Here is a 21,434-nt window from a genome sequence, read left to right as displayed (position 1 = left end):
CAGTTTTGCCTGACACCCGTTGTAATAATCCGTTGAATCATAAATAATAATAGTAGTTAATTTTCGCAAATACGTATATATATATATATATACATATACATATACATATATAAAGGCAGCGGATTAAATAATAGTTTAAACTAATTGTACTAATTTAATGAAGTCAGTTGAGAACAAATCCCTAGTCACAAAGACTACTAACAACATGAGGGTAGTAAGATCGAACATCGAAACAGTTTTTTTAACAAAAGTCACTCATGATTCATCCATCAAAATATGAAACCAATAGTTTACATCCGACATATATTTTGATAATACCAAGTTTACCAGGTCATTCAGCAATGAGTAAAGTGCAACTTTTTCAAACTACCCTCGAAATAGACAAGTTTATTTTCATCCATACTTCTCCACTTTCTATTGCGTGTTATTTTCATTCGAAACTTCACAACGACAGCCCGAACTATAAACCGTTCCCGGGCTATTGACACCGTCTGTAAACTTTGTAATTCATAGAAAAATGCAAGTAAATTATTCAAAAACTCGTCGGACGAAACAAGAATACCTGTGACGTGTAAAACTCACTCAATTGAAATGAATTTTTATCACGAGCGGCGAGACGGAGCTGTCGTTTTCAAACGTCGTTTATTTTATTCGTTTTGCTTTTAAATTTAATTATATTATGCTGGCGTTGGGATAGTTCAAGTTCTTGCTATTTATTAGGATATTCCTGGAGATCGACATTCTAAAACGATTCACTTGTTTGTAGTAAGAACTTAAATAACTGGTTATTAAAACGGGGTCATTAAGTGGCCTGACAATATTGATTTTGAATTATGAAATATAGCAATTAATTAGTGATGGATAGATGAAAAAAAATTATGCACTCTCTCTAACACACGATATTTTTGTCGTTCATTCAATGAGTGATCGATGCTGTTTGTTTTATCTTTGATGTACTCTGGGGAACTATAATTCCCTAGCTTAAAAGACAAAGCCGCGTTTTTAATTGTATCAATTATCAGCTCAGGAAAGATTTTCGTAATAACAAAAAAAGATTATGTAGCAGTAACATGTATTGCATATGTCTATGATATATCATTAGATACGTACCTAAGTATTCCTGTAGTGTGAACTGTCGTGTTTTTTTATGTCATCGTCGGCAATGGAGCTGATGGGTCGCCTGATGGTAAGTGCTACCGACTCCCGTGAACATTTGTATGGCGTAAAGTCGCTTGTAGACCTTACGCCTCTACAAATGGATTGCCGACTTTAAATTGGGAAGAGATTAAGAAAGGATTGTCGCGAGGAACCTATTAACTTCCACATACAAAATGTAATGCAACATAATTATGACTATTACTAAAACAATAAGCATTTATATATTGTTCTTTAGTGATTTTGTCAGTTTTCCATACTAAATTTATACATACACTTAACCTCTACCAAAGACTTTCTTTACATTGCAGACTTTGTAGATAAATCATTTGTAGGTGGTGATTTAAGAGACTAAGACTAAAGATTTACTTCAGCTATACCGCCACTAATTGTCTTATGGAATTTTTTAATAAACATTTATTAATTACTAGCAGCGCCCCGCGGTTTCGTAAGTCCGCATCCCGTAGGAAGATCGGAATAAAAAGTTGCCTCTGTGTTATTCCAGTTGTCGAACTGTCTAGGTACCAAATTTCATTGCAACCTGTTCAATAGTCTTTGCGTGAAAGAACAACAAACACACACACATCCTTACAAACTTTCGCGCTTATAATATTAGTGGGATTCGGCCATTAAACGTTGAAATAATGTAAAGTTTTGTTAATTGCATTAAAAAAACTCAAATCAACATCCAAAATTTGTTGTCATGTATGATATTAAAACACAACAAATTATTCATACACTATCTATACAAATACTATCCAAAAACTTCCGATTTGCAGTAAAACGAAGCATTATCACGAGATAAAGTTAACGTCTGATGCACCCCGACTAATGACCATGAAATGGTGTATCTCCCCAATCTCCGATACAAAAGCTTGTAAACGACGCAAAATATCGCCGTGAAAGATAAAAGATAACACGAAATCCTAATAACATTTGCATATCTTAAACGAAACTCGCGCCTTACCTATCAATGTTCAACTCAATACCAATATTTATATAATAAACACAACGCTTATGTAAACAATCGAAGAGGAATAATAATCGTGGATTAATAATAATAGATCACCATAATTGACTGTGGTTAATGCGGATATTCGTGTTATTACGCGCATGCTGATATTAAAATTTATCGATATGTTTGCTACATGATGCTAAATCGAGCGTTATTAATTTCTAACGTTGTTGTATCGCTAAGAACGCTGTATAGTGTTTATTGGCGGGATATTATATGTAAAACTATTTTTATCTGTATTATATGGGATGTTATGGTTGTTTGTTTGTATACTCACAATTATGTTGGGTTACGAAAGCGTAACAATTACCAATCTTCACAAATTTGTTGTGAATTTGAATACACTAGCAAATTTAACATTTTTGTCATGAATTTAAACGTCTTTTGAATACATCGATACAAATCGTATTCGAAACGGAGTAAAAAAGTTTTTCTCAGAGCGTAGCTTATAGGCCCTACGACTCAATTATTATCCAAGGACTGTACCACGCACGGAATGGCAGAACTGATCGGAGATGTGCCGCAGTGTAACGAATTCAAATTGCCGGTATAAATAACCAGCCAATTACGCGGAAAGCGAACACGAGTAGCGGTTGAGAATGCGAAACAGGGTAAAAAGCTATGTAATAAACTGGAATAAATTCTGTATGGAGCGTCGCCATTGTGCGCCCACAAAACTTCCAGAATATACTGCGCTCTTTCTTCCACGGTTCCATATTTGAATTTTACAGAAAGCGCGCGTACATTGACGTGCATGCATGTTGCCAGTATTGTTGCCGCATGAATGAATGTTCTTTGATATTTTCACGTGAATATTCGAATATTTCGACGACGTTGCGAAATTTGTCAAGATAAAATTTATGTTGAGTAATTTTATAAAAATTGTAGTTGTTTATTTTGTTAGATGTTCAGATGCAGGAAAACGGCCAATAAAGGCTGAGAAGCAAATAGTGCTGTTAGTTTTGCTCCAGTCTATATAAACATTACTTTAGCTATCGATTACTTAATGTAATAACAACTATTCCTTCAGTCCGAGGTTTTAAAAGTGGTAAATTGTAATGCTAAACATATTATCAATTATTTAAACACTAGCTGGTGCCCGCGACTCCTTATGCGTCGTTCCTATACATCTTACAGTGTACCTGGGCTCTTGGAATTCCATATGAGGTGTTGTATCTGTGATCTTCAAATTTGTACTATAAGCAGAAAATAAAATAATTATAATAAATATTGCTCATTGCTCAGCTGCTTGTTATAGCATGGCGCAGTCGGTTAAAATTCAACTATGTACTTCACAAAATATGATATATTCCTAAACGAACCATGCTCACCGTCGCACAAGGCCACGCTCATTACCTAGAATTTATTTAATTCATCAAAACCGTTATAGAGTTTAGGCTGGATTAAATAATAAACATTCACATCTAATATATAAAATTCTCGTGTCACAGTTTTCGTTGCCATACTCCTCCGAAACGGCTTGACCGATTTTGATGAAATTTTTTGTGCTTATACGGTATCTATGAGAACCGGCCAACATCTATTTTTCATACCCCTAAATGATAAGAGTAAGGCAGCGTTTGTCGGGTGCAGCTAGTGTAATAATAAAATCTACGCTAATGTTATAAAGAGGAAGCCGTTTATTATCGTTATTTTATTTTTGTTTGTTTGTAACGTTTTCACGCAAAACCCATTGGACCTATTTTAAAAATTCTCTCACTATCAGAAAGCTGCAACTTCAATGAGTGATATAGGCTATATATGTACCACCAGTCAATACGATTTTTACACAATTTTATTGAAAAAAGTAAAAATAAATTAGAGTATGTATAAAATTTATACATATTTTGCATAGTTGTGTACATCAACATGCATCCGTATTTAATTATTTTTAAACAACGGTTTTTCGACTATAGAAGATCTCCATGAAGCGAAATATTTATAGGACAAATAAACTTTCCGCCCGCGGCTTCGCCCGCGTGAAATTCGGTTAAATCGCGCGACATTGTAAGGTGACGTAATCGCCTGTAGTCTTTCTTAAGGTCTATACCCAAAGCCGAATCTTCTAAAAAGTATGGTATGTCCTTTCCCAAGTTCAGCTCTATCTTCATACCAAATTTCATCAAAAATGGGTTAAGCGTGAAAGCGTAACATACAGGCAGACAGAGAGAACTAGGGATTATTGAAACCCTTATGTCGTAATTTTTAAAATCAGGTAAAGAAGAAAAATCGTTAATAATAATTAAAAATAACATTTTTTCACGATAATTTACTGTATTTGATTACAACACAATTAATCATCATAATCATCAAAATATTGTAATAATCTTATTTAATGCTATGTTAAATTATTTTAAATGTTATATCGGTTTGATATATCGTGACGTCGCATGTCCAAGAATCAAAAGTTCGACGACATGTGACATTTTTTAATGTGCTTTTGATGAAATAAGCACATGGTAATTATTTTTATACATATTCGCTTTATTCCTATTTAACAATTTACCTTTGTGTCTTTTAATTTTAGCTTTATATTTTCATAATTTTGATATCTTATAATCATCAATCAATCAATCTTATTAACTAACGGCCCGCCCTGGCTTCGCCTGTGGTACGAGGTATATATAGCCTACAGCCTTCCTCAATAAATGGGCTATCTAACACTGAAAGAATTTTTCAAATCGGACCAGTAGTTCCTGAGATTAGTGCGTTCAAAAAACAAACAAACAAATAAACCAACTCTTCAGCTTTATAATTTTATTAGTATAGATAAAATTAATACGGGCATGTTTCCGCAAATCGATGTGATGCGCCTATTTTGCGAGAAAGAGAAAAGAAGGCACACAAAGCTGAAACCACCCCAGCTCTTACACGTTGAGTCTCCTAGGTCCCTCTTACAGTAAGTAAGTACTTACTTACTGTAAGAGGGACCTAGGATACTCAACGTGTCTAACTAATTGCCTAAGCCCCGTATTCATGTTAAAATTGATTAATAAAAAGTTTGCATCAACATAATGCAGAATTGCATTTAATATGTTGTTGGCATCTTACTGGCAACACTTTCTTGCCCATCAGCGACTACATTTGAACACAGCAATATTGTTAATCATCTGTTCCTCAACAAATTCGGCCATGAATGCAAGCTATTAAATTACGATATTTTTTTTTCGAAATTCTAATTTTGTTTTTTTTTTTAATTACTTCATCATTACCAACCGTGTGTAACTATGTATAACTAATTTCCTCCAAATGGATTCAGACGCAAGCGTTACAAAAAAACAAGCATCTAAACTGCAAACAAACTAACGTAATTCATTAAAAAGTAATTGCAAAGGTATGAAATAAAACACGAATTGGTACATTGATTCTTTATTTTCTAAGTCCTTATATCCTAACTACATCTATAAGAAATATCAATATGGTTTTCAAAGATAGGTAGTAAATAAATGCAATATCCTTTTTATAATCACAGATTAAAAAGCGTACCTAAATATTTTATCTATGTGCCTTTTCAATATGGAGTAGGTAAATTGAATTAATATAAAACAAAATAGACAAATAATATTTGTGTCATTTGCTCAGAACCAATCCCACTACCTTCCTACTTTAATTCAATTTAAAAATGGCGCTGACAAGTAAAAAATCTATTTACAGTGTATTATTATTAATCTGTAAGATGTTATAAAAAATAACAAAAATGGCTGGTGTTTACACCATTCTATTTTATAATACTATGCAATTATTATGTCACATATTATAAAAAACCCTTGTGCGCGATGTCGTGAGATCTATATATATGTAATATTTTTATATTATACAAGATATGCCACGTTGTTTAACCAGGGGATATAATTCACATGCTTTTCTGATACATATGTCACACCACTACCAAGTATCATGAAAATCCATGGATTTATGCGAAGGAGAAACAAACATAGACCCATCCGCACAAACTTTAATATTAGTAGGCTCCTTTGGAATACCAATACACGGGTATTATTGTGTTGGTGCACTATAATCATCATATATTTTGTGCTTTAGTTATATTCCAAAAACTCAGTCCCGTAACAACATTATTTGTAAAACATCCTCATTCTTGGTTACATATGATTTTCCCTAACTCTCCCATTAATGCAATTGACAGAAACCTTTAACTTAACGACAGAAACACGGAGTGTTTTGTAGCAAATCATAATAAACAAAGAAACAAAGGAGTTAGACGATTTATATAATAACATTATATTTACTAACATTGATTTTGTTTTGGTTAAATATTGGGATTTACTTGATACTCATTATGTATCTACTTTTGGATTTCCCGTTTTCATATCTTACTTGAAGCATATATTAAACAAGTAATTTATCCCTTTGAGTAATATGGAGCAGGCTGAATTTCCACTGTTCCCTGTAATCGATTTTCAGGTTACGAGTTATCCTTTTCTGCTTTTCCAGTCTAACACATTTCGCTTAATAACTCTTATGGGGGTAATCCTGGACATAGTTCGTGTATTTTTATGCTCAATTATTGGTATTGAAGAATTATTTTTTTTCTTTGAGCACAAGTCCCTTCTGTAGCGTACATAATGTGTATCAAAATAATTATATGACCTCGTCTAGAAGGAGCAAATTACGTATTATATAATTCCTTAATAGATCTTCTTTAAGTTGTTTTGATTTTATGTTCCACTACATCCCTTAAAATGTAGCATAGCATACATAGGCCTTATTACTCGTATTTATAACGCTCCTTCTGAACAAGATCTGGGAATCAATGGGTCCACGTTAACACTGAAATATTGATAACTAATCTAACATTTAAAATTTAACTGTACTAAAACATGTGGACATGGGACTTCCTTTCCCCGCACCTTCCCTTCCAGACCCTCATCAAACAAATGAACTTCAAACAGCATTGAAATCAAGAACTTATAGGTACTACCAATTTTGGTAGCCCATTAGAATCCGTCCAAAATTCCCAATTCATAAGTAGCCTGAACAGAAGGAAAGCTACACGAAACAAAAATCTGTCTAAAAATTCAGACACTTCCCCAAAACTTCCGGAAAAACCTAGAACATTCTGGCAACGTTCTCTCGAACAGATACTAAAAGCAGAAACCGACTCTCCAATACCCAAGATCCACAGGCCTTACAGTTTAGATCTTCTTAATGCTCTGCTCGTACTGCATAATCTCGCCTATGTTGTCTATCTTGATCTCCTGGACGTGCTTGCCTGAGAATTGTATGTAGTCATGCGGTTGCGGATCGGTGGAACGTTTTTCGACTGGAATTAAAGAAAATTATACAAGATCAATATTTTTATCATTTTTTTACCACGAGAATGATTCGCATATTTTTCATTGGACATGGAAAGAAAAAATATTCTTAAGTAACCAAGACCTTTTTTAAGACAAAGGTAAAATATTATGGCTTCTGAAATAAGAATTGACGATCAAATCAATGAATCAAGTCAAAATCCTTAAATTTAAAATTAATGAATGTTACAATAACAACAGATTACTAATTTTTCATTCGATAGCAAGAATTTCTCTATTTCATATTAACCCTCACTTCAAACCAATCTCAAAACCCAGCACAACAAATCCTAAAATGTTGAATGAAATCAACTCACTAGCATCGTCATCATCATCACTCCTATACACGCGGTAAGTGGGTCTGGAGTAGCAGGTCTCAGCCAATCTCTGCGTGGTGTTAGCGAGGTCCACTATAGCCGGTAATGCGGCACGGAGATGAGTACGAACTTTGGAGACGTCAAACTGTTCACCAGCTGTCAAACCGGTGATCAAAATGTCCGGTGGCAGAACAAAGTCCGGCTCCAAGTCCAGTATGAAGCAACGGTCTTCATCTACGATGCCTGGAACGGATAACAATTAATTAATTCTCGAAACTCTATCTTTCTAATAAAGTTGCTCATATATAACGACCTTACGGCTCTGAAAACGCTCATAGCCGGTAGTTGCGCTTACCATCAGGCGACACACCAGCTCAAAAAAGCTTGCAACTGATTCCAAGACTAGAAAAATTGGGACAAACCAACAACATTTGTCTTGGCTACCTTATTCATTCTATTATCCGTATATATTTACGTTTCTTTAACCTAAAGAGCAAGCATAATTAAATCTAAACAAAAATAACAATACATTGTATAGTATTTATCTGCTAGTGATATAATAATAGTTGTTTTATTTTGTTATTATAATTAATACGTTTAATTTAATGGAAATATAGCTGAATTTTTAATTAATCCTAGTAGGAACTAATATTATAAATGCGAAAGTTTGTAAGGATGTGTGTGTGTTTGTTGCTCTTTCACGGCAAAACTACTGAACCGGTTGCAATGAAATTTGGTACTTAGATAGATGGACAACTGGAATAACAAATAAGCAACTCTTTATCTGACTTACGGGGGTGAAACCGCGGGGCGCAGCTAATCATATATATTTTCATTATGGGTACTAAAATTAGAAAAATTAGAACGATATGTTGCATATTTACAATCAGCAAAATTGCTTACCAGTTATATTATCAGCGAAGTCATGCACAAACTGGAAGCGACGCCCATGGTCCACAACGGCAATCTTCTCCACCGAGTCTCCAATATCCAATTCCTCATCCAGCATGTCCATGAACTCATCGCTGTCTGGCTCGTCCATGGTGCTGACCACTTGCAGTACCGGCTTCGAAGACCAGATGATGGGCAGAGCGCGGAACTTGCCCTCGGACATCCTCTGCAAATCAAATCGTGGTAGATGAGTTTAAAGGAGGAATTACGTACGTCGTAGAAGATTTTTTTGACGAATTGCAATTTGTGAAAACTTCGGAGTTCAAAATGGTTGAATACTGACAGTATTTCACTATTTTTTTGAGTAAACAATGTTAAGAAAATATCAAAAAGATTTTTTTGTTTTTATAATTGTTAATGGTAACAACTATGAAAAATTTTCTGAATGTTTAGATAAGTGAAGTTAATTACTGTTATCCGATATTCAGTACATCATTGCAGTAGGTACAATTCTTGACCGATTCGACCATGAAATGTCCCATGCAGTTCTCTCAATTGACTCTCATTATCCTATTACTTATTCATAGTAGTCTCATACCCCCGGTACGAAGGATATTTAAGGTTAGCGAGTTGCATTTGAAATCATATAATAATTACATTTAACAAAAAACAATTACTAGAGCTTTCAAGTATTTTCGACCATCTCTATCTTTTTACATTATCAAGCGTAGTAGTCGAAATCGGCTTTGAGTGGAGTCCAATTCAAATCTAAAATTATTTTTTAAATCTAGGTACATAAGGCTGAACACCTTTTAAAGGAAAGTTGGTCAAGAAAGCAATTGTGAAATACATCTACTTTATAAACCACAAGGAGAAATGGAGAGAAATGAGAAATGCTTTAACTTTGATTTTTGGCATGTGTGTTTTAATCTCGAAAATTTTGGAGCAAGTTTTATGAAAGAGAGTTGAAACTGCGAAATAAACTACGTGAACACAGTCGTTAATGTATTGTGTGTTAATAACAGTGTTAATGACAAAGGTATGCTCAAGCGTTTTTTGGTGGCATTATAGCTTAACTTTTTTATATTACACCAATACAAACATGACATAAATTGGCTTATAAATAATATTGCAATTTGGATATAGTTTCATTTACTGGTGGTAAATAATACTACAATAAATACATCTATAATAAGCCCGGTAATACACAATTGTTTGAATTGCTTAGACCTAAAGATACTCATTACCAACCTCAGTGAAATCCCTCGGCACGGGGATATGGCAAAAGGCCTGGTAGTTGTTGTACCCAGACTTGTACTGCCTCAGCATAACGATGATGGAGGTCACCCCCAGGGTCAGGAGGATGATCACCGACAGCACGAGGTACATCACACCCTTCACCGACTGAGTCAGTGACGGCATCTGATAGTCCTCGCCCGGTATATCCACGCGAGACTGTTACCAAAATATTCAACAGTAAAAATGGCTTAAAGAATGTATCTTATGAATTAATTATCGCCCTAATAAAATAAGGTTTATAACTTAAAAGATCTTATCTACAAAAATGGTCACCGACGTGTCTAAGGACTGCGATACCACTCCAAAGTCTACAATGATTTTTTTAAACTAAACCTTCCTTTAAACCTTTATGTCGTCATAACTAAACTAAATTTAAATAGGACTACATGGGCACTAGCTTTCAAATAAAAAAATAAAATTAATGTTGGTTCACCCAGGAGTCAAATCGGTAACCTCCTTTTTTTTTGAAGTTGGTTGAGAATGAGACCAAATAGACGATTTCTTATCAAACACAAACACTCACATTAATCGGTTGAATCGTATAATTGTATAATTCCCGAGAACGGCAAAACCCATTAAGGTCCAAAAAGTATTGATTAGATCAATCTATTTATCTGTTCTCAATAAAGTAAAGCTAAAGAATTTGCAATTTCAAAAATTATTTGTAGAATATATAACATCTTAAAATATTTTGTATAAAGCAGTTAATCTCTCAATTACTCTGATCTACTGTAAAAATAACTAATATTTTATTTTTTTGATACGCGCATTTTATATTACTACACACTTAAAGCACAAAGAAGTTTATTTTGTGCTTTAAAGCGTCTAGCATTAGTCTCGTTACCTTAACGTAAGGAAAACATAAGAAAAAAGTCATTTTCCTGCACCTTATCAAAAACTAAATATCAATGCTGTAGATGACTGTCAATTTATCTTAAATGCCTAATATTCAAACTTTCTGACACTTAAATTTACATAGTCAAATAACCGCTACCAGATAAAATCTACATGTAGTAATGTACTCTCGACGTGGGAAAGGTGCTAGAATCGATAACTATGATCGGTGTGCGCCAGGATCCAATCAAATGGCCGGGGTTATGACGTAGGTGGGAAAACTAGGTCACGGAGGCTATGCATCAGAAAAATAATTAACAAATTACACATGCGCTTTCCGTATAGCGCATCCGGATGGCCAAAGCTTGTATATTTTCTTGGAATATTATTAATAAATAACATGCTTTATTATACTTGACTATTATGAAGTAACGAATTTATAATAACACGAATGTGTTATTAGAAGAATTTCTAATTTAGCAAATCAAAATATTTTTTGTCAAACATCCACTGTTGATCATTTTATTGAGTAAGTAACTGCTGATTATTACTTAACGCTTCCCAATTCAGTATAAAAAATCTAATTCATATCATAAATGAAGAAAAAAAAATGTTTTTCCAACTTCACGTCGAATGTAAACGAAAAAAATATTTAATTTTTTTTATGGAACAGTAGAAGGAATACTACTACAAAACAAGATAATTTTCCCCGAAGAACGTGAAAAAACGTACACACAAGTGGGCTAATATATATTTCGTTTGTTGTATTTTCTACCTGTTTTTATTGAAATAGACAAACAAACGAATATAAATAAAAATGTATTCAATGCTGAGGCCAAACATTGGCGTGTCACTTGCAAATTGCAAGACAAAATTCGAAATTATTTAAAAAATTTTTTTCGCGATGACCATGTTTGATGGAAATACATCACATTATAAGGTAATTGTGCATATTTAATCTTTCATGAGCACCTGCGTACAGAAAACAATGGTGTTTTATATTAAAGAACTTGGTCTTACTTTTCATTCATCAAAGGTAAATAATATTTTTCTAGGTGATTGGAGGGAACAAATTTTAACATTTAACAGTTGATTTTGTCATTGGCCAAGAAGAAATATTAATTGATACACTAGCGAACTTTTTAAATGAACTACCATTTGTTTCTGATGCAGCAGAATAAAAATGTACATATAGTGCTAATTTTTATTTTTATCTCCGGTTCCATATTCAATGTTAAACTACTATAAATTCTAAGAATATTGACATCTATATTCTATTCCCATGGAGATAACATGGCAACAAGACCAATACTTGCTATTTATTTACAAGAGTTGCAATCTTCTACCGATTGCTTTATTATCGATTTGAATCCAATTAGGCCCTAAGCTACGGATTATTAAGTTTTAATTTTTATTTTTGTATGAGACTATTTTACCAAGTCGATTCTGCAAAAATAATCTGCACCTTTGTTTGTGCGCTAATCCATTAATTAAAACATTTTGAGAGGAAAACAGTCTGTTGTTAATACTATGTTATCGCTTATCAGAAATTGTGTAAGTAACAAAATTTATAAATCAGCTCTAAAATATAATGTTTGCGTTTTTTGGCTTATTTTCGTCTACAGATACTCATACTGCAGTCTGCACCCATATTTTTAATCATAGAGATATTATATTGAACGCTTTTTTATGTGTAATATGGTTCTTAAATATCCCCACATTAATACACACACGTACAAAATGCATAAAAAATGTGGGAAAAGGTGTTATAAGTTGATTTTCTCTATCTCTAATACATTCGTCTTGACCTGCGCAACATTTCTTTATTAATTTTTATTGATTAATTTTTTTTTTTTTTTCAATTTCGCATTATGTTGTATGTTTTTTCAATTGTGATAAATTCGCGTATAAGATATACTTCATTATATATATTTTCGGTTAAAAAAAATTATACGTACCTCGCTCCTGCTACTTCCCCGGATATAGGGAGAGTTAACAATAATTGGCTTTTCGCATATGTCTATAGGTTTTGCGAAAACCGTCATGATTAAAACCTTTTTATTAGCTTTAATTCAACACAAAATCCCAAACTGCAACTAGAACCTTGAGAGCAAACGTATGGAACGCTTCTGCTACTGTTATTGATCGCACTTTTGATTGGTTGCACAAACGCAGTAAGCATTAGCCTGGACGGACCCAGTAATCAATCCAGTAACAAGATTCACAGTAAATATTCAATTCCAGTACTGTGACCTAGATCCGGATGTCTTTGTTGCTTTTTCAATTATGCAAACATTTTTAAATACTATTATTTTTTAATGATGAAATTGTAAAATTATTTTTAATGATTATATCAGTTTTGAATCCATATAAAGTCATAAAACTTTAAAATGTATGCAAAGTATAAACGCACCTTAATTTCATAGACTACAGAATGAAAAAAATAATTGTTTATGGTCTTAAAGCAGAAAAAAGAAAGAATCCAAGGAGGAGGGAGGAAGGAAACGGACGGTTTTAATTTGTAGAATATTCTGTGAAGAGGTTAATGATTCAGCAATCGCAAAAGTGCCGTTAAAACATGTCTGATTAGTTTTCTATAGCATTATTTTAAGTTAATTCTTTGTTTCATTGTGTACGAATTGTGAATCTTCCAACAACCAGACGACGACCACAATAAAATGGCGACGGACCAAGCGAAAAACCGCATGCATGTTTTCAAGAATACTGGCAAAGATGTCGATGTAAGTATTGAACTGTCTAATTTCTGCAATGTTTAGTTGCCACGATTCACAATCTATCCGACATAACCGATGATGATGCTCTGTTATTGCCTTTTAGGAAATGCGCAGACGACGAAATGAAGTGACAGTTGAGCTTAGGAAGAATAAAAGGGAAGAAACGCTTCAAAAACGTCGTAATGTACCCATTAGTGACTCTACAGACGAAGATGAAATTGAAAGAACATTGGCATCTACAGATTTACAAGAGCTGGTTATGAATGCGGCGAACATCGAGAACCCCGAAGTGCAGCTAAGCGCAGTTCAGCAATGTAGGAAATTATTGTCCTCCGATAAGAACCCGCCAATAGACGACTTGATAAAAACAGGGATTCTTCCTATTCTCGTCATGTGCCTTTCTAGGGCAGATAATCCTACGCTCCAATTCGAAGCAGCTTGGGCCCTTACGAATATCGCGTCAGGGACATCTGCCCAGACGAACAAAGTTGTCCACGCCGGTGCAGTGCCATTGTTCTTGCAATTACTCATGTCACCCCACGAGAATGTTTGTGAGCAGGCTGTCTGGGCCCTCGGTAACATCATTGGTGATGGACCAGTTCTGCGTGACTTTGTCGTAGAGTTGGGAGTTGTCAAACCTCTCCTTAGTTTTATTAAACCCGATATCCCGATAACTTTTCTCCGTAATGTAACATGGGTGATTGTGAACTTGTGCAGGAGTAAGGATCCTCCACCCCCCGTCAAGACTATCCAAGAAATATTGCCTGCTCTCAATGTTCTCATCACACACACAGATATCAGTGTAAGTTGAATGACATGTTATCAGTTTGAGATCTTATTGGTTCTAAAATAACAGATTTTCTTTTTACAAATCTAATATTATTATTACCTTTGTTATATTTATTCATCTATCTAGGTTTCTATTGTTTAGTAATCTTTTAATTCAATCTTTTAACATTAAAAACGAAACTTACCTAACTCAATTTTTTAATGTAATAAATTCCCTTTCAGATTTTAGTAGACACAGTATGGGCCATCAGCTATCTAACAGACGGAGGCAATGAACAGATCCAAATGGTCATAGACTCTGGTATAGTGCCTAAACTGATACCGCTGCTATCACACAAGGAAGTCAAGTGCCAAACCGCAGCCCTGAGAGCTGTCGGAAACATTGTCACAGGAACAGATGACCAGACGCAGGTGGTGCTCAATTGTGATGCCCTATCTCACTTCCCAGCACTACTGTCACATCAGGTGAGTAAAGAAAGAAAAAGTTTATGTACAAAAGGGGCTAGCTGACGATGTAAACATTGCTCTTCTGACATACTTTACTAAGACTGTCTAAGACATTATTCTGAAAAGAATGAAGTATTCATTGATGCTATGAAAGTCCAGTCAAAATGGGGTGCCTATATATTATCTTCACCAGTCATATTGTATCTTATTACCTTTTTTGTTGAGTCTATATTTAACTTGGAACTGGTTAAGATAGAGTACATTGTACTGGATTGCACTAGTCTGTTATATCAAAACATAAATATTTTGTTGTGACAACAATAACACAAAATAATACATAACTCAGGAATGCAGCCACCATAGAGTGTAAAACTAACAGCCGTTATATATTTTCAATATAATTACAATCTTATTTGTTAAGGTATGCATAAGAATAAATAAGCACAAATAGTGACTCATACACAGCATATGTTCAAAATAGCAATATTATTTATTAATTATATGATATGGTTTCATATTCAAAACTAACTAAACAACTCACTCAGAACAGATATGATTTCTAAGGGTATGAGTGTCCCACTATGTCTGATATTCTTTTTTGTCTGTGTGTTTTTATGATAAATGTGAAAATTATGATAAAAAATTAATATGAGTTAGCATGTCTATAAATTATTTACTTTTAATTACACATCTTTATCTTGGGACACTACATAAATAATTTAATTTACTATTAACTTATTCAAGTTTAATAACCAAACAAATAAATTACTAATTGTTTTCCAATTAAAGCTTATGCTTGAAATCTATTTTGTGCATTCCTAAACATTAATGAGCTTCATGCCTCATCATTAATATAAGTTACTGTAATAAAAATGATAGTAACTGAATATTTGTTTATAGTCAAATTAAAATATTTAGAAATGTATTCCGTCAGACAGAATTTTGATAGTGTAAATTGGTATAAATTCAATTAATATCAATATTTTTAATTGCTTATGTCTCAGGTACATTTACATTCCTGCATCTGATAGTATTTATATGCATTTTGAAGATCACTTTATCTTCTAAAGAAAAGAAATACTGATATTGGATTTGCATTAAAATAACATAAACATATGATATTATGATAACATAAATATATGATTTGACTTCACAACTTTCTCAAGGTAGAGAGATGTAGGGTTTTAGTTGCATATATAATTAATTTCTAATAGAATTAAGAAGTCATATTATAACTATTTTCTACAAAACACATCATCACATGAGACATGCAAAAACATACATATTTCTCTAACAGTATTCTATTTGGCTATCAAAGAAAAACTAAACAACATCATCATTTACACATTTACAGAAAGAAAAGATCTGCAAAGAGGCCGTCTGGTTCCTCTCGAACATTACAGCTGGTAACAAGCAACAAGTGCAAGCGGTGATTGACGCTGGCCTGCTGCCCAAGATCGTGGACAATCTCAGCAAGGGCGAGTTCCAGACACAGAAGGAGGCAGCTTGGGCTGTCTCGAATCTGTGCATCAGTGGCACAAAGGAACAGGTGGCGGCGCTCATACAGTGCGGTGTTATACCGCCACTGTGCAATCTGCTCTCTTGTAAGGACACACAAGTCATCAATGTGAGTACTTATTTGTTTCTATTTTGATTAATACACAAAAAAAAACAACTTTCGCGTTTATGATATTACTAGAATAGGCTAATTGAGTTGTTTTACTATTTTGTTTGTTTATTGTGTCAGTTATTAGGGAAATGTTATGCTTAGCATGTGTCAGTTGAGTAATCAGGGTCTCCACCAGTAAGTGGCGAAACTTGAGTGAAGTATTAATATAGAAATTTGAAGTCACTGAACTCCACCAGTTATATCCATAATATTATTTGAGCATATATTTTTTTAAATTAAACCTTACGCAAATTACTTAACATTGTTTTTGTAAAATGTGCATTTGAGTGCATATAAGATGCCAGTGGCTGGAGACTATTTTAAATAAGCGCACATTTTAGAATGTTGAATATTTGAAATATTATCTGCTTAAAATGATCTAATTAGATAATATATCTATCTTTTGTCGTAGATTATGCGTGACTGATTCTTGACCTATATTAAATTATTAGTTAATTAAATCTTTAATGTATAGTAATTACACTTAACTTATCAATTAACTTAGTGAAATGAAAACTTGAATTTGCTTGTATGTTTAATATTTAAAGATTAATTTTTGTGTAGTTTACTCTGATCCCTATCAAAATGAAAGGCCGAAGAAACTACTTCAAATCGAAATGTTTTTACTAGAAAAAAAAACAGAGAATATGGCCTCTAATGAACATAATATGAAATAATGTTTTATGCCGAAAAGGGAAGTGTTAATGCTTTGGGTTGATTACTTAGCAAGTACTTAGTTTCACTATGTGCTAATAGTATTGATAATAATACTGATAGCCACTTTAATGTATATTTTCATACTTTGCTCTCTATTTGAACTAGCAGACTGTAAGTTGTGAAAAGGATTCTAGTCCTATACAATCCATATTATTTACACTATGTAAAATCATAAATTGTTATCAGGTGGTGCTGGATGGTCTCAGCAACATGCTGAAGATGTCCGGAGACAATGCGGACCAGGTCGCCAACATGATCGAGGAGTGCGGAGGCATCGACAGGATTGAGGAGCTGCAGGGCCATGAGAAGGTGGAGATCTACAAGTTGGCTTATGACATCATCGAACAGTACTTTGCTGATGAGGTATGTTATGATACTTTTGTTTTAATAATAATTACTATACAGGGATATGGTAAAAACGTATAAATCTATACTATCAATTATAATAAATTGAAGTATATAGATAATACATGATCACTAGTGTAAATTTACTTAGGTGTATAAAATATGTTTCAAAGCTATAAGCCGGGGAGGACTCTTTTTATAGAATGTCACTTACATATAATGTTGGTTTCTGCTGGAGTAAGGATTTCTATAATGTGTGTAGGAGGTAATTTGAATCATATAGCCATTTAGTTGTATATACTTTAAGTCGATATGAAATTGTGTGACCTGCTTCTCGTAAAAATGCGTTTTTCATGTAATAACGAATTGGAAAACATGTTTTAACTGTAACATATGAATTTGCTTAGTTACTTTACTATAGTGGATATAATGTCTAATATTGTTTCCAGGAGGAAGACGCGACTCTGGTACCAACGTCGGCAGAACAAGCCTTCCAGTTCGAGCCGGCGTCCAGCGGCCCTCACGACGGCTTCCGCTTCTAGACACACACACACCACACCACACATACACACACACACACCTCCACACATCGACACACGAGTCCACATCTGTGGACAGGAAGACACTCCATACTATCTGAAGTCTTTGTTTTGGTAGTTATGTTTAGTCAGATGCGATTTCGGATTACTATGGGACGTCTTGTATAGAATCTAGGATCATTCAATAATTTCACGTGAACGGGATCGCCCCGCAGTCGACAGCGGCTGTATATTATATAATCTGTATATTTTCCTAGAATGAATTGGCCGTTCGAGAATCGCCCCCCGCGGACTCCAGCGCCGCTGCCATTCATCCCGCGACCCGCTCACGTCGAACTATTGGCATAGCAATAATAAGTGTCTGTTGTGAAATAATTTATTTTATTAAAAAAAAAAAAATAATGATGCGATTAGACAAATGTTTATTTGGAAATATCTAATTGTGTACAGTACTCGAATTGAGGTAACATTTTATCGTCGATCCTAGCCAGCGGGGCTTGTGCCGCAGTCGAGTGTGGAGACGGTTACGGCCCGATGGATTCACGAACCAAGAGTTCTGTTGTGTCGGCCGCCGGTTCGTCGGTTCACGGGCGTCGAGCAAAAAGGCCTTAGCACCGTGTTCGTTGTAAAATTCGCGTTTTTAAAGTAAAGTAATGATTAATGTTGTTTGACAATCGGTGCTACGGTTTCGTTGTGATACAAAATATTGTGATGTTTGAAGAGTTTTTCATTGTTTTTTCGTATTCGTAGGCTCGGGGCTGCGGGAGTGTGAGCTAGCGGAGGCCGATTCTATATATGTTGAGAATGTTTGCGCAGATAGCGTCACGCTATCGACCCTTTATTAGCACAGATCAGTTAGATTGAGGAATTGCTACGTAATGTAGTTACAGTTTTATGTGCTACCAAGACTGTTACATGTTATAATATAAAATGCTCCAATGTTGGATTTATTTTAAAATCTTTTGTTAATGATCCGCTCGAGCACATTCCCGTGGATCCAACTAAAATGAGGACGGACAGCATAGCTTTAAAGTAAGTCCGGACGACTAGTGTATCCGCTTACACATTGCTTTTGATAATCATAACATAGTATTTATGTTTCGACTTATAACTCGGAAGTATCATTGATACGGGACACGACGTGACATTATGTTCGGATACGGAACCCATTTGTAACTATATAACAATAAATTCTGTCCAATTTATATGTGTTTTATTTCATACAATTATTGACTGAAGTGGATGGATGGTAAAGATGATTCGCCGATCGAGTATCTCTTGGTTTGATTCTGTAAACAAACAATAATTTATTTGTTCGTTTGTCAAGGGAAATTTAATGCATATTAGTTGTTTTTACAACGATAAACAAAAATATTTCTGTTGTCAATTTTGATGTCGTTATGTAATTCATAATAAGTCAAATTATCAAACAACAGTAATAACTGAATACATACTATTTTCTTATACTCGCAAGCGAAGCATTTCACTGCATTAGCGTGGTAAGAGTCACATATCGAACTCGCATATCGAGTGGCGAGGCGACTGTTCAAAGACTGAACGTCGTAAAATTGTCCCACCTTGTGTTGGAAACTGAAAATTTTCAATAAAATTAACATAAATTAAGGTGTCGAATTTATAAAAAAAATACTCCAATAAGCCAATATTAGCAACCCATGACTGCGCTGTTGCTTAATGTCTGTATTATCAAAACTTCAGAATAATCATGATACATTTATATAATATACTAACTTTATAGATAATATATTGAAAATTAATTTAGTTTAACAGTATCTGACCAATCAGTACGTACGTACTACACACGCAAATAACAGTTAAAGTAGACTTAGCCGACTCCAAAAGAGGACTTTATTATTATTGGTTATGATAGATATTACACGAACAAAATTCAATGGAATTACTTTGTGTATACCAATGGTGCATCTCCAAAAAGATAATAAATTTATCAAAATGCAGTATAGCAGTACTTTAATTGAAAATTGAAGACCAATGTTATAATGTAATATAATAATAATTATGTTTACTTAGGCAGTGGTTTCGCCCAATGATTATCCAGTCTGTTGACTTTCATAATAGCATTCAGCCGCTGCAATAAACTGAAGTTATCGTTTTGAATCTTGACTTTCCTGTCCAATTCTTTCTGCACCTTTTTTAACTTCAAAGCAACATGAGGTCGGGCGGGAGGAGCGCGGTCGTCGATGGCGGGAAGTGCTGATTTTACCTGAATTTTTTTTTTGTACAATTGTCTATTCTTATTTTCGGTTGCGTAAAATGACACGAGACATTTTTAATATCTTCATGAAGATAATTCATAAGATTAAAAAATGACTTTAATTAGTTACATTCGGTTCTTCAATAAATACCCAGATTATTTGACAAATTTTGTGTCCTACATGTTAACACGTTTTTTTGTCACTTGTTTGGAGCGTTTTATCATGCATTTTTAAATTAAATGAAGTACCTTAGATCGGTGATCTTTATATCGCCTTTCATCCCAGGGTTGTTGAAGAAGTTTTTCTCGTCGCGATAACATAATCACTATATATCGAATTGTAATATAAAACGCAACTTGCAAGTTTACCTTGCGATTGTCTCGAGATTGAGATTGTTTAATCAATAAACTTGTTGCTAGGTCCTTGTTACGTTTTAAATGAAACCACACATAAAGAATAGACTAAGACAAAAGCAAGACATTATTGTTATAGATTAAGAAAATGCAACGAACCTTTCGTTTGACGGTAAATTACTCACAAAGCTTAGTTTAAGGTTCTAGACACTTTATTAAATGTATTCATATCAAAACTGCGATACGGTTAACTGTTCTATATAAGATGATGTTATCAAGATGGGATATAAAAAAAACACATTTTGCAAATTAATAAATAAATTATATTGTTAAATATTATAATACACTGCACTTACATTGGTATCATATCATGCTCGTTACATCAGATAACACGAAAACGTACAAACACATTGTTACAAATAAAAATATACTTTGAGCAATATAAAAATAAAAACCGAATCACTCTATTATCTAAATCTATCTCCGCTAAATCATATATTAAATACAATTATTATTATGATTAGTGTCGACTATTAAATGAGAAAGGCTCGTTTTTATTTAAATCGTAAAAGCTTAGGAATGTAAGTCCGCGTTTAATTATTTGGCAATGTTTAATATTATAAAGCTTAGATAAAAAAATTCAAATTAAAGTGATAAGCCGATTATTTATTAATTCCTGAACACAGACACTCCAACAATATTAATTTGTTACACTAAATTGAGTAATTCCCCGCTCAACTCAACGCAACCTGACTTTAGCCGTATTTGTGCTACACGATTTCCAAT

General features: G+C 33.8%; 3 protein-coding genes across 3 annotated transcripts; 1 reads left to right on the top strand and 2 right to left on the bottom strand.

Annotated features, from left to right (window-relative positions):
- Window positions 1–6,726: 6,726 nt before the first annotated feature.
- LOC119831713 lies at window positions 6,727–13,025 on the bottom strand. The gene is made up of 5 exons (XM_038355191.1): window positions 12,782–13,025; window positions 9,942–10,145; window positions 8,703–8,916; window positions 7,800–8,042; window positions 6,727–7,451 (listed from the first exon to the last, which is right to left on the bottom strand). Exons 1-5 carry the CDS (start codon window positions 12,866–12,868, stop codon window positions 7,324–7,326), a joined length of 876 nt encoding a protein of 291 aa, XP_038211119.1. The 5' UTR covers window positions 12,869–13,025; the 3' UTR covers window positions 6,727–7,323.
- A 270-nt stretch (window positions 13,026–13,295) lies between these two features.
- On the top strand, window positions 13,296–19,267 carry LOC119828153 (importin subunit alpha-3). Its single transcript, XM_038354241.1, has 6 exons — window positions 13,296–13,564; window positions 13,662–14,360; window positions 14,570–14,812; window positions 16,149–16,421; window positions 17,367–17,543; window positions 17,975–19,267. Exons 1-6 carry the CDS (start codon window positions 13,502–13,504, stop codon window positions 18,065–18,067), a joined length of 1,548 nt encoding a protein of 515 aa, XP_038210169.1. The 5' UTR covers window positions 13,296–13,501; the 3' UTR covers window positions 18,068–19,267.
- Window positions 17,980–20,615, bottom strand: LOC119836756. The gene is made up of 4 exons (XM_038365738.1): window positions 20,544–20,615; window positions 20,107–20,303; window positions 19,519–19,654; window positions 17,980–19,353 (listed from the first exon to the last, which is right to left on the bottom strand). Exons 1-4 carry the CDS (start codon window positions 20,613–20,615, stop codon window positions 19,291–19,293), a joined length of 468 nt encoding a protein of 155 aa, XP_038221666.1. The 3' UTR covers window positions 17,980–19,290.
- Window positions 20,616–21,434: the final 819 nt, after the last annotated feature.

Source organism: Zerene cesonia, chromosome 1 (genome assembly GCF_012273895.1).
Source record: "Zerene cesonia ecotype Mississippi chromosome 1, Zerene_cesonia_1.1, whole genome shotgun sequence".
In the NCBI taxonomy this organism is placed as follows: Eukaryota; Metazoa; Arthropoda; class Insecta; order Lepidoptera; family Pieridae; genus Zerene; species Zerene cesonia.
This window is presented reverse-complemented; position numbering and strand designations above follow the sequence as displayed.

Bases quoted from the DNA above. Each gene is read 5' to 3' on its own strand.
- LOC119831713 (XM_038355191.1), bottom strand. From the start codon at position 12,868: ATGACGGTTTTCGCAAAACCTATAGACATATGCGAAAAGCCAATTATT. The intron at 10,146-12,781 runs GTACGTATAATT...TTTTGGTAACAG, and splicing joins GGGGAAGTAGCAGGAGCGAG to TCTCGCGTGGATATACCGGG. The intron at 7,452-7,799 runs GTGAGTTGATTT...CTTTAATTCCAG, and splicing joins TGATGATGATGACGATGCTA to TCGAAAAACGTTCCACCGAT.
- LOC119828153 (XM_038354241.1), top strand. From the start codon at position 13,502: ATGGCGACGGACCAAGCGAAAAACCGCATGCATGTTTTCAAGAATACT. The intron at 16,422-17,366 runs GTGAGTACTTAT...AATTGTTATCAG, and splicing joins AGGACACACAAGTCATCAAT to GTGGTGCTGGATGGTCTCAG. The intron at 17,544-17,974 runs GTATGTTATGAT...TATTGTTTCCAG, and splicing joins AACAGTACTTTGCTGATGAG to GAGGAAGACGCGACTCTGGT.
- LOC119836756 (XM_038365738.1), bottom strand. From the start codon at position 20,615: ATGTTATCGCGACGAGAAAAACTTCTTCAACAACCCTGGGATGAAAGG. The intron at 19,655-20,106 runs GTAAACATAATT...GAAAATTTTCAG, and splicing joins TGGGCGAAACCACTGCCTAA to TTTCCAACACAAGGTGGGAC. The intron at 19,354-19,518 runs GTATGTATTCAG...GTTTGTTTACAG, and splicing joins CTTGCGAGTATAAGAAAATA to AATCAAACCAAGAGATACTC.